The 13,289-nt window shown below is 41.9% G+C and overlaps 1 protein-coding gene across 8 annotated transcripts in view; it reads right to left on the bottom strand.

Moving 5' to 3' along the window:
- PTPRA (protein tyrosine phosphatase receptor type A) overlaps positions 1-13,289 on the bottom strand; it is a 240,968-nt gene that overhangs the window by 47,131 nt on the left and 180,548 nt on the right. For 7 of the 8 annotated variants that reach the window (XM_045017593.1, XM_045017591.1, XM_045017592.1 and 4 more), the window contains 3 exons: positions 12,531-12,893; positions 11,299-11,319; positions 9,263-9,286 (listed from right to left, as the gene is read on the bottom strand). In XM_045017593.1, the coding sequence (XP_044873528.1) occupies positions 9,263-9,286; positions 11,299-11,319; positions 12,531-12,893 (408 nt within the window). Of the gene's footprint in view, positions 1-5,275; positions 5,395-9,262; positions 9,287-11,298; positions 11,320-12,530; positions 12,894-13,289 lie in introns of those variants that run through there. The other variant, XM_045017598.1, reaches the window with a different exon arrangement.

Genomic DNA, 13,289 nt, shown 5'->3' with positions numbered 1-13,289 from the left:
GAGGACATGATACAGAAGGCAGCGTGATCAACTCTTGCGATTTTATCACAAGTCTCACAATAGCTGGTTCTTTTTTCTTAAAGCCCCAGCTCCCTGAGTCATGTGATTATGTGAGCATATCAACTTTAATTTAAAAATTAAATTAAATTTCTAGCCCTCATGGTTGCAGAGAAAAGTTTGAAAATGTGACTTGTGTGCACCCTAATGGCTCAGAAACCAAAAGGCAAAGAAAACAAATCATATATTTATTTTTATAAAATTAATAAAATGTCATGATATTTAAACCAATCTTATGGTTTTTGAACATGTAGGGTTGGCAATACTGAGGGAGGGACATGAACCAGGGGAGGGAGCTGGAGAGTGGGGTGAGTGCGCACACATGGAGTGGTGCCTCTGGGCAGGCAGGCAGGAGGAAGGGCACTGGTGAGACACGAAGGGGTGATTCAGGGCAGGTGGGGACCCCTCTGGAGGACAAAAAGGAGTTAGCATGGAATAGGGCAGGGGAGAAAAGGCACAGTAGGTGGACGCAGGACCATGGAGGCATAGTGGGTGCGTGCGCACAGGGGACCAGGGCAGACAGAGGGCAAAAGGCTGAGTGCTTAAAGTTCACTATTCGGATAGAAGCCTTCCCACTGCCCCCTCCATTCCTTCCCACAGTTCATATCTCATGGTCACACATCCCTCCTATACCCTTGATAGTCTCTGCAGCAAGACAGCCTTGATCTAGTGGGTCTCAAAAGCTCCTATGAGAGCAGGGTTTCCCTCCTGCACACTTTCTAAACCCACAAAGGAGTTCAAACTTTGGTGCTCATTTAAAAATAGACAGGGAAATTCCTGCACAAAAAACTTAGCTAAAATTGAAAGTGGGTTTCAGTGGAATTCAATTAACATCCAAAACACAGGGGTGTTATTAATTATTCACATTACGACAGAACCTAGAAGTTACAACTGAGATATGAGCCCTACTGCAAAGATGGTCCAATGGGTAGAGACAGCCTGGGACCTGAGGAGTCTTGGTTCACTTCTCTGCCCTAGATTTTCTGTGAGACCTTGAGCATGTCACTTACTTTATCTGAACCTCAGTTCCCTATCTGTAAAATGGGGATAGTACTTCCCTATTCTTACAGTGTTGTGAGAATATATAGACTATATACACTAAAGAGCGAGGCCCTCATTATTATGGTAACGAGGGGCATATAATTACCTTAGATAGTACTAGGCACTGTACATATATATAGTAAGAAACAGTGCCTGTCCCAAAGAACTCACAATGTAATTAGACAAGAAAGACAGCACACAGAAATGAAGGGCCAGATTTTCAAGGGAGATCAGCACACTGGTTGCCCCCATGACTGGTCAAAGGTCTTACACAGTCTGTGGCAGAGCCAAGAATACCCCAATCTCCTGAGTCTCAGAACTGTGCCTTAACCACAAAGCCAGCCACACTTCTTAAACATTGTCCAGAGGCTGCAGGAATTCATGCTGCCAACCTTGTTTGGCTCCCTTCAGTTTTCTTTACAATCAAATTTGGAGAAAAAGAGAAACTAGAATAAAAACAACTCAAGATAAACCAAAAAGAGTTTGTTTGTAAAAGCCCAGTGAAAAAGTAAATCACAAAGCAAGGAGCTCAAAGGACTCCACCCACTGCTATGTGCTTGTTGCTTTTTCAACACCCTAAACCAGCAACAGACAGTGTGGTTGGGTGGGGTGTGGGAATAGGGAAAATAAACCAGGTGTGTTTTGTTTGGATATTTTAGTTTAAAAGGCCATATTGACTTTAGAAATCAGCACAGGCCAAAAGAGGCCAAAGTCAACAGCAACTCATCACTGTCAAGAAATCCCATGGAGGGGGAAGAGGGAGAGAAAAAAAGGCAAGTCATCGAGGCTGTCTCATTAAGTCATTGTTATTGGCTCCATCCCTCACTTAGTCTAGTACAGTCTCCCTGTTGACGGGAGCTGCTAGACTCTTGTCAGCACTGGTGTTTGGGGGTTGTAAATGCAAAATGAATGCACACACATACACACACGCAAAAATGTGTGCACGTCATTTACAGACATTATTACAAGGACTGCAACAGTTACAGGAAACGTGCACACAGCTGAGTGAAATTCTCCCCAAAGCAGAGGGCCAACGTAAGGCCAAGGCAGCAATTAAATCCACCCAGTTGGGAGCAGCTGACTCACAATTCCCAGATTTCCATAGGACATGTGGGATTTACTCATGACATTTTGCAGGTGCAAGCTTCAAGTCCACTATGGAAAATTTACCTCACATTAGCAAGTCTCTCTCATTTTTAGCTATTATTTGCATTACAGCTGAGCCACATGAAATTGGGGCATCATCATGCTAGATGCTGTATATGCACTAGTTAGAGACAGTCTCTTCCCCAAAGAGTTTACAGTCTAAATAGACAAGACAAAGGATGGGAGAAAGGAAGGATCATTATCTCCTTTTTACTGATGGGAAGAGGAGACTCAGAAATTAAGTGACTCGCCCAAGGTCATACAGTGAATTTGTGGCAGAGTCAGGAATTGAACCCAGATTTTTCAGACCAGTGCCTTGACCACAAATCCATCCTTCCTCCAATCAAGGTGTTGCAGATAAGGAATTTTAGAGGAAGTTTATATTGACAGTTCTTTCAAGTGGGTCTTAGATTATTAACCCATTTTCTTTTAAGTGGATCTGGCTAGGACAACAATCAGTACAATATTCTCTATACATGGCTTCCACACTCTCAAGTAGCATCCTTAGGTTCTAAGGCATTGGTCCCCAAACTGTGGGGCATGCCCCCCTAGAGGGGCCACGGGGGAATGTTCAGGGGAGCACAGCAGGGCCCTGGTGAGCCCCTATTGGGGGTGGGAAGGGAGCACCACCCAGCCCTGCTCTGCCCCCAGCCTCGGCCGTGGCTTCGCTCCTGTCTGCAGCTCTAGCCCTGACCGCAGCCTTGTTCCTAACCGCAGCCCCTGCCCTGCTCCCAGCCCAGGCCCCTGACCATGGCTCCCAGAGGGGCGCGACTGAAAAAGGTTGGGGACCACTGTTCTAAGGAGTAGTATACAGAGGGACTCATAACCAGCCATTCTTCTTTTCCCCTTCCAGCAGGAATCCTGTCTCCTTCCTTGCTCCAAACTCCCTGCCATGAGCCATCACACACATTACTTTCTTTCCAACCACAAGCCACATGACTTCCCAACTACCTCCCTCCACCTCATCTCTCCATTGGCTCCATGCCAGATGTTCCTAGCTCCTTCCTGGACTGCTCTCCTGATGTGATCTGCCTTTCCCAGCCTGTATCATGATCCTGCAGCACATGCATGTATATAAAAATAAGATTTACATATAGGTACTAAGGCTGTTGATTAATCGCAGTTAGCACACTTGATTAACCCCCAAAAATTAATCGTGATTAAAAAAAATAATTGCGATTAATTGCAGTTTTAATTGCACTGTTAAACAAGAGACTACCAATTGAAATTTATTAAATATTTTGCATGTTTTTCTACATTTTCATATATATCTTGTATTCTGTGTTGTAACTGAAATCAGTGTATATTTTGATTAAAAATATTGTTATTGTAAAAATGATAAACAGAAGAAATAGTATTTTTCAATTCACTTCATACAAGTACTGTAGTGCAATCTCTTTGTCCTGAAAGTGCAATTTACAAATGTAGATTTTTTTTTTTGTTACATAACTGCACTCAAAAACAAAACATAAAGCTTCAGAGGCTACAAGTCCACTCAGTCCTGATTCTTGTTCAGTCAATCGCTAAGACAAACAAGTTTGTTTACATTTGCAGGAAATAACGTTGCCCGCTTCTTATTTACATCACCAGAAAGTGAGAACAGGCATTTGCATGGCACTTTTGTAGCCAGCACTGCAAGGTATTTACGTGCCAGATACATTAAACATTCATATGCCCCTTCATGCTTCAGCCACCATTCCAGAGGACATGCTTCCATGCAGCTGACGGTCATAAAAAATGCATTAATTAAATTTGTGACTGAACTTCTTGGGGGGGAATTGTATGTCCCCTGCTCTGTTTTACCCACATTCTGCCATATATTTCATAGTTCAACTTTAATCAGGATTAAACAAAGACTGTTTAAACTACAAAAGCAGTTTCTCCTCCCTTGGTTTTCACACCTCAACTGCTAGAAGAGGGCCTCATCCTCCCTGATTGAACTGACCTCGTTATCTCTAGCCTGCTTCTTGCTTGCGCATATATATATATATATATATATATATATATATATATATATATATACACACACACACACACACCTGCCCCTGGAAATTTCCACTACATGCATCCGACGAAGTGGGTATTCACCCACGAAAGCTCATGCTCCAATACGTCTGTTAGTCTATAAGGTGCCACAGGACTCTTTGCTGCTTTTACAGAGCCAGACTAACACGGCTACCCCTCTGACACTTGACATATATTTCATGTTATAGCAATCTTGGATGATGACCCAGCACATGTTGTTCATTTTAAGAACACTTTCACTGCAGATTTCACAAAACTCAAAGAAGGTACCAATATGAGATTTCTAAAGATAGCTACAGCACTCGACACAAGATTTAAGAATCTGAAGTGCCTTCCAGAATCTGAGAGGGATGTGGTAGGGAGCATGCTTTCAGAAGTCTTAAAAGAGCAACACTCCAATGCAGAAACTATATAACCGGAACTACCAATCTGGCACGTAAATATCTTTTGATGCCAGCTACAACAGTGCCGTGAGAATGTCTGTTCTCACTTTCAGGTGACATTGAAAACAAGAAGCGAGCAGCATTATCTCCTGCAAATGTAAACAAAGTTGTTTGTCTGAACAAGAAGTAGGACTAAGGGAACTTGCAAGCTCTAAAATTTTACATTTATTTTTAATGCAGTATTTTTGTACATAATTCTATATTTGTAAGTTCAACTTTAATGAAATAGAGATTGCACTACAGTACTTGCATTAAGTGAATTGAAAAATACTATTTCTTTAGTCTTTTTACAGTGCAAACACTTGTAATAAAAATAAATATAAAATGAGCACTGTACACCTTTGTATTCTGTTGTAATTGAAATCAATATATTTGAAAACATAGAAAACACCCCAAAATATGTAAATAAATGGCATTCTATTATTGTTTAACAGTGCGATTAATTTTTTTAATTGCTTGACAGCCCTAATAGGTACGTGCATGCTGCCTAGTTGGGATCTGGAGCTGAACTTCCCCATACCCAACAACATTTGGATCAGGCCTAATCTCTATATTTACAGTACCAGGAAATCGACAGTGAGATGGGAGTGTGGTCTAGTGGATGAAGCACTTTTCTCCATGTCTCCCTGTATGTACATAACGTCCTCCCTGAACTGATCCATAGGGCCAAGTTCCTTCTCCTCCATATTTCTCAATGCTCACCTCTGCTGAGATACCTGCAAGAAACTAGAGGTGAGGAGCAAGCAGCTGAGGGGCAACTGGAAGAGGCTGATACTCTTTGGTTGTTGTGAGTACCAACATACACTATAAAATTCTGTATTTGTTATTGCATATTCCTCCCCAACTCTTTACATGTTGCTCATCTTCTTAGATTGTCAGCCCCAGGATACAGGGATAAATTTGGAGGTTGTTTAGTACAATGGGCCTCCTGTGAGTTGCTGGATTACTAGGAATTTTTAATAAAATTCATCAATATCTATGAAAAACAATATTTTGCAATTATATGATGTGTGTCATCCCAAGATCTCAAAGCACTTTACTTATGTTATTTAAGCCTCAGTACACCCTTATAAGGTAGAGATGTATTTCCATTCTACAGATGAGAAAATGGAGACACAGGGGCTTTTCCATCTCTTGTCTTTAAACGAAGACTGGATGTCTTTCCAGAAGATATGGTTTAATCAAACTCAAGTTACTGGGCTCAATACAGGAGTCACAAGAGGAAATTACTTGTTTGGTGTTATACAGGATTATACCTTGATAACATAATGGTCATTTCTGACCTTAAAATCTATAAATCTAGGTGACTTGTATAAAATCATACAGTGAGCCAGATGTGAACTGATCTCCTGAAGAACTCAGGAGTCTTGATTTCCAATCCTTTGCCCCAACTACTAGATAATATATCTTTGTACATATTGTAATGAACTGGCATATATGTGTATGCATGCACACATACATGTCTACAAATGCAACCCCCCGCCCCACACTATCTTCTGCTGGATGGAATCAGAACTGCTCAACTTTGTGTCATAGCCCCTATATTCGTTTCAGCTAAAGGAGATTCTCCTCTAGCTCAACTAGTAGGGGCCTCTGCTTTTGAAACAGGTGGTTCTGGGTCTAGTCCTGAGGAAGTTCTGAATGGCCCTGTTGTGTGCAATGTAGTGACAATGCTATAAAACCAAGATCTGGTATGATACACACATTTTCATTCTGAAAATACCGTATTTAAAGAAACAAATCAAAGAACAATGAGGCATTAATTCTCTGGCATAATCCATCAAGCTCAACTCTCTCTATGTTCTGCAGTAATGAATCTTATAGTAGCACTTGGAATTCCAAACTACAGCCATCTGAGGATTAAAAAACAAACACAGAAACCAAATTCTTTCAGGTTTCTAGGCACATATCTTATACAGACACTGCTATAGGTGTACATATGAAAGAGAGAGACACACACCGAGTGTATACGTTAAATGAAAGGGTTATTTGTTTTTTATATAACACCCCTAAATAATTTATTCTCTAACAATTACCATCTTGTACCACTCCTCTTGAAAGTTTAATGATCACGGGGGGGAAAAAATACAGAACATTTTCACTCACTTTCAGTGAAAGCTCCTTTATCTTTCTTGCATTAGAGACATCACTAGCAATTTGTTAAGCGGGGTAAGTTTTGAAGTGTCGTCAAAGATATTGCTGTAACTTTCTTTACAAGTGTACCAGCAATTTCCCTCTTCCTGATACTAGATACTTTAAAAAAATGTAAGTAACTCCCAATGGCCATTTGCCCTGACTTAAAAGACGGCAACTATATTTGCTCAAAGTCTTCACTTCCCTATAAACTCTTTATAATGTTTGCTCACAATGCTCCTTAGATATAAAGGAAAACTCCAGTGTAATTTCAAAGATGCTGTATTCAGAACAGGCCTGATCTTGCAGCAATCAGTCCTGATGAAGTCAGCCAATGAGCCTGATTTTAATCTCTGTCGTGGTTTCACAGTGTCATAACTTTACTGAGGTCAATGGAATTACTTAATGTACACATCATTGTAAGAGAAATCAAACCAGGTCCAATGGGAGTTCTTGCATAAGTAAATAATGCAGGTTCAGGCACCACAACTAGAGTATCTAGACACAAAGAAGAGTAAAATCAGAATGAAAATATGATGCCTGATCTGCAGCAGGTATAAATCAATGTAACTCACTGACTTCAATGGAGTTACAGTGATTTACACCAACAGGAGATCTGGTTCATGGGATAAAATTCTGCTCTCAGGTACCCTAGTGCAACCTCACAGATGGCAAAAATTTAGGCTCAGGCAATAAAAATGTTTTGTTGTATCTAATGGGAACAAAAGTGTTTTCATGAGACTTAAACAAAACAAAAAAAGCCCAACTCAACAAATGTGTGTGTTTGTTTAAATATCCCCCCTGCTTTACTTAAAACACCAACACCTTTCACTGGTCCTCGAGAACCAGAAAATGAAATTGACTGGTTTAGTTTAACTGTCCAAGCCAGTGAAGTGCAAAAACACAAACTAACAGCAGCAGAGATGAAAAGTAAATCAAAATTTTTCAATTTTTTGTTTCAGCATTTGCAGGCCTGAGAGGGCACTGAATAATACACATGCTGTGCTGGAGGTAGGGGAATTGTGCAGAAAGTTTCCACAAGTGTACAACTAAGTTTTAAAATGAATTCACTTGGCCTGTATCCCTTTTGTTTTCACTTTGAGAATGTTCTAGCAAACATGTTTATTGACAAGAACATTTGCAGAAACAGTATCTAACTAGTTATTTACACTGTGCATAGCATCATGAGAGTTGAAAATCTAACCAAGTTAATTGGAGCACCTTGTAATCTAATCTAGCTGAAACACTGAACAGAGTATTGCTAAAATATCAGCAGAAAGCTAATTTCAAAGTACAGAAAACCAAACTAAAAGGACCATTGGTCTGATCTGGTCTGGCAATTCCTATATTTCTGAATTAATTTGTAATTGCAAATATTCCAGTGGGAAACCCAAGTCTCTCAGCTAAACTCAACCAATCACATGACAGAAACAGACCAAATGACCTATCATTATAATCAAAACAGCTGGAATTTTGATTATTTGCTAGCAGATCTGCTCATGAACAAGAATTATTCACAGGAATTATTCGGCAAATAATTTTGAAAAATGAACACATTAGGGGAAATCCTGATTAACAGGCAATTCTCAAGCAGAAAAGAAAGGGGAAATTCTTCAAATAGCTCCCATAGATACAAATTATTCACCCAGCTCTATGGGAGGTTCTAATGCCAGATTTTTCAAAAAAAGTTTAGACAGGGGCGGCTCTAGACATTTCGCCGCCCCAAGCACCTGCGTGCCTGCGGAGGGTCCTCTGGTCCCGCGGCTCCAGTGGACCCTCCGCAGGCATGCCGCCGAAGGCACCCTGCCTGCCGCCCTCCCGACGAGCAGCAGAGCGCCCCCCGCGGCATGCCGCCCCAAGCACGTGCTTGATGAGCTGGGGCCTGGAGCCACCCCTGAGTTTAGAACTCCCGATAGAAGTAATTTTTTCAAAAGAATTTAACATCCACAGGTGCCAGATTTTCTACAGAGCCCAAACATATTAGGCAAAAAGCACTTTAAAAAATGTGATCAGAATGGTCACGTGGGGAGCTAGGCTGACCAGATAGCAAGTGTGAAAAATCAGGACAGGAGGTAGGGGGGTAATAGGAGCCTATATAAGAAAAAGCCCCAAATATTGGGACTGTCCCTATAAAAATCAGGACATCTGGTCACCCTAGGAGCTGCTGGATGGCTGAGTACTTCTGAAAATATGGACCTTACTCGGATGTCTAAATGGAAGCTGAGCTCATTTAGTCCAATAATAGGTGCTGAGTTCTTGAAAATCGGGCTCCCGAGGACTTTCAATATCCTGCCCCTAAGAATGCATTCTGTTCTTTCACACACTATTAAAAAAATCCCAAAGTACAGTTGGTCACGCTTAGCAGAGGAATACACACTATACTGACATAATATGGCAATGAGATGTGAACTTCTCACCTCTTCTCTCCGGTTCAGAATCACCTGCACAACAAAAAAAACCACAGAAATACATTAGCCACAGAGAAATACAAGTTTTAAGAAGAACCGGGGGGGGAGGGTAGAAATTGAGACAGAACAATATTGTGACACAATTAACCCTGGTGATTTTAGTGCCAGCCTCACAATATTTGGTTCTTCTTTTAATGCCCTATCTCCCGGAGTGCTGTGATTACATGAGAACTTCAGCTTTCATTTCAAGAAAAAAAGTACATTTCTAGCTATTCCGGTTGTGGAGAAAAATTTGAAAACGTGATTTGAGTGAGCCCTACTGTCTCAGAAACCAAATAAAATAACTGCAACTTTTTTTTTCTTCAAATCTCATATTTAAACTGATCTTATGTTTTTGAGACCTGATTCATGATTTCTGAGCACTTGGGGGTTGGTATTGCTAGAAACATACCACTCACCAGGTTCAGGAAGGATGGCCAAATAAAGGTTTCAGTGGCTATTGAAATGGACTATAAAAATAAACTGAGAAGTCGTCAAGATTATTTTGTATAAAAATATAATAGTGGCAAACAGAACAGGAGTAAAACTAGCACACAAGACTGAGGAAATTCTTAAGGCAAAGAAATCACTTGTTCGTAAACAGTGGAAGTATGACAAATACCATTTTCAAATGGAATTCAAGCTTTTTATTACATTCTAATGAATGCTGGCTTGTAGCACTGAGAACCCTGTTCACTTTTATTGCCACTTAACCTCACACTGGGGTCTCAGCTTCTCAGCATATTATGATCCTATGGCCCCTTAAAGAGGGAGTCCTGTACTTGTCCCATTAGCTTTGCCTAGTGGAAGATGAAGCAAAAAGTGCTGCCAGACAGGAAGATGAATCCAGAGACCAGTCAGGCTGAGCAGACTCTGAAATGGGGGCTGCTGCTATGTAAAATCTGAAGTCGGTTTGAAGAACCAAGGCTCAGTGAGAAAGACAAGAGCCCCCTAAGAATTTGACTGCACATAGCTACACTGTTCTACACCAGTGCAGCAGAGAACAGTGGCCACGTGCATGCATGCTTCTAAAGACTATGGGTCAGATCCTCAGCTGGTGTCAATCAGAACAGTTCCATTGCCTTTAATGGGGTGATGCCAATTTTTATGAGCTGAGGACCTGATCCAATAAAAAAGCTGGGTCCAAGAATTCCAGGAACGGTTACCCTTCAAGACACATGCTTGTAAGATAAAGCACTGTGGGGAACAGCTATGGACTGGCAGGGGGTGGATCAGATGTGACCTAATAGGTCTCTCTCACCCTCTAACTTCTGTGATCCTTGTTTGTGTTTTTCTTACTTGTAGTATCTCCTGATAAGTCAGCAGCAATGTAAAACAACTGTCTTCCTTAAAACAGTGTGACATGCACATGGGCTGGAGGAGGTTGGGAGGGGAAAAGGAGGCGAGGGGATGAACAGGTACTGCTTCCAAAACATAAAAGAACCAAATAATTCATTGAACATGAAGTGAGATTTAAAGTGCATTTCTCCCAGAGAGTTTCCAGCTTTTACAAAGCCAACTTCTTTTGAACATTAATGCTAGGGAAAAAACCCACCCCCCATCTCCTTCCACGGACCCACTCCCCTCCTGGGAATGGCAAGGCAGAGACATGGGACAAGTGATGAAGCTTGAGTAAGAAAAGGTAGAAACAACCATGAAGAACAAGGCTCACACTTTACCATATGAATCCATTTATAAATAGTTTACAAAAGGGTTGATAAACTACTAGATGTTTTAATAAACTGTTAATTGATTGTTATTGAGTCCACCAGGTTGCTTATAACCATGGCTTATGAACCTCTATAAACACTTTTCAGTGTGGTGCTTATAACAATTGATAGCATATGCTACTTGTGTCTGTAACATGCATATCACATTTCTCAGTCATTTATTAACCCTTTATAAAATATATATTAATGGTACCTTAATACGAAGAATGATCGAACCAAGGGCTCAGTTAAAACCAGACAGACTTAGAGCGAGAGTGTCTAATGGTAAGTGCTTACCTGGGCCTTCTGATGGCTCACCTAGAGAAAGCAAAACAAACCATAATGAGTGTCAGTGACTGAACCATTACTCCTTTCACCGGACATTGTTATTCCAATCCCCAGCACTTCTATAGCCCCTTCCATCTGTGGATCACAAAGTGCTTGAAACCCTCCTGTGTGGCAGAGTGGTTTTCCCCATTTTATATAATCATAGATTTTAAGACCAGAATGGACCACTATGACGATCTAGTCACACCCACAGCATAACACGACAGAGAATCTCCCCCAAAAGGAAGTATTCTCCTCATTATACAGATGGGAAATTGAAGCACAGATTGATTCAATGACTGTCCCTAGATTACGCAGCAGGTCAGTGGCAGAGCTAGGAACAGAATTCAAGTCTCTTGCCCCCCAGGCCAGTGCCTTAGCCACCGAACCACAGTCTCTCAGGTTACACAAAGAATCTGGGGCACAGAAATCAAGGGCCACATTTGTAAAAGTGGCCTTTACTGTAAGCTCTCTGGAGCAGGGACTGCCATTGTGTTATTTGCTTGTTCAGTAAATACTGTTGGGGGCCCTGATCCCTTTCCTGGGCAAGTCTTTCTTGGATCCCATTGAGAACTGTGACCTAGATCATCAGCTCTTTGGGGCAGGGACTGTGTTTTTCATATGTGTTTGAATGTTGCCCAGCATGAGGAGTCCCTGCTCCCTGACTGGGGTCCTTAGGTGCTATCAAAATACAAATACACAGTGATAATATCTCCCTTTGGACCATTAAAGAAGTTCAGCTGAGCAGGATCCCACTGAGTTTTTTTCTTGCTTACGTGTTCTTTTAAAAAATGACTTTGCAACCCTTGGGACTGGGTATCACCAGAACCTTTTTACAGATGAGGAAAGAGACAGTGGTGATGTGATTGGCCCAAAACCTGTGGCAGAAATCGGAATAGAAATCAGGACTCCTGGCATCCCAATCCTGTGCCTTAGCCACATACCACTGTTCTTCTCTGGACACAGCCTGAGTTTTGTTTCCCTATCAGATCATCAGCTGGTGTAAGTCAACTTTGCTTCATTCATTTCAGGGGAGAGGGGCCAGTCTACACCAGCTGGGGAGCTGGCCCTAAAAAGTTTACTTCTCCTTTCCAAATGTTCTCAGGAAACAGAAGAAAAGAGAATAAAGCCAAGTATTAAGGGGGCGAGGGGCCTGGAGCACAGGGAAGAAGAGGAGGGAATGAAAAGTGTCCTTGCCATACCTGAAGTGACAATGGTTTCTGGAGAAGTTACTGCCATAGTGATTTTCCCCACTGTGGTCCCTGTCTTTACATCTTCTGAAGCTGTTTGTGCAGCAGAAGACGTCGTGCTGGGTGGACTGGAGGTGGACCCAGGTGCAGACACAGCTGTCCTCGTGGTTTGGGTTTCATTGCCCATCAAACTGACAGTGGTGTTCAGAGGGAGCTTTGGGGCTTGCGTGGTAGTAGGCCCAGGCGCCATGGTAGGTACGGTCACTGGAGAGCTAGCGTTCAGATTGTCTGGACTAGTGCCCTTTCTGCCCTCTGGCTCTGATGTAGGGGCTTTCATGGAATGCGTGGCAGAGGTGTGCTCTGTGGACGGTGGCACTGAAAGTAAAGCACAAGATAACCGTTATTCCTTTTATTCCTTCTCCTCCCCAGCACTGGGGCAGCTGAACCTGGGAACACCAAATGGGACCAATTCTCCTTTGGCTTTACTTCAGTATAACTCCACTGACTTCAGTCAAATAACACTGGTGTAAAAGGAGAATTAGACCCTGCATCTGAACCGCAGGAGTTCAGTGACTGGTACGTGTCTGATCCAGCTCCCATTGAAATCCCTGGGAGTCTTTCCAGTGGTTTCAATGGGAGCTGGGTCTGGCTCTAGGCAACCAGGGATATGTGACAATCTCAATCTTTTCCATTCATTCTCAGCCACAGATTATTTAAAAGGCAGGTTTTCAGTATTAAATGCAGCTGACCTCAGCTTTCATTTGACTCCGC

The sequence above is a fragment of the Mauremys mutica genome, chromosome 5 (genome assembly GCF_020497125.1).
Source record: "Mauremys mutica isolate MM-2020 ecotype Southern chromosome 5, ASM2049712v1, whole genome shotgun sequence".
NCBI classification, from domain to species: Eukaryota; Metazoa; Chordata; order Testudines; family Geoemydidae; genus Mauremys; species Mauremys mutica.
Note: the sequence above shows the minus strand (reverse complement) of the source record. Positions and strands in the feature narration are given on the sequence as shown.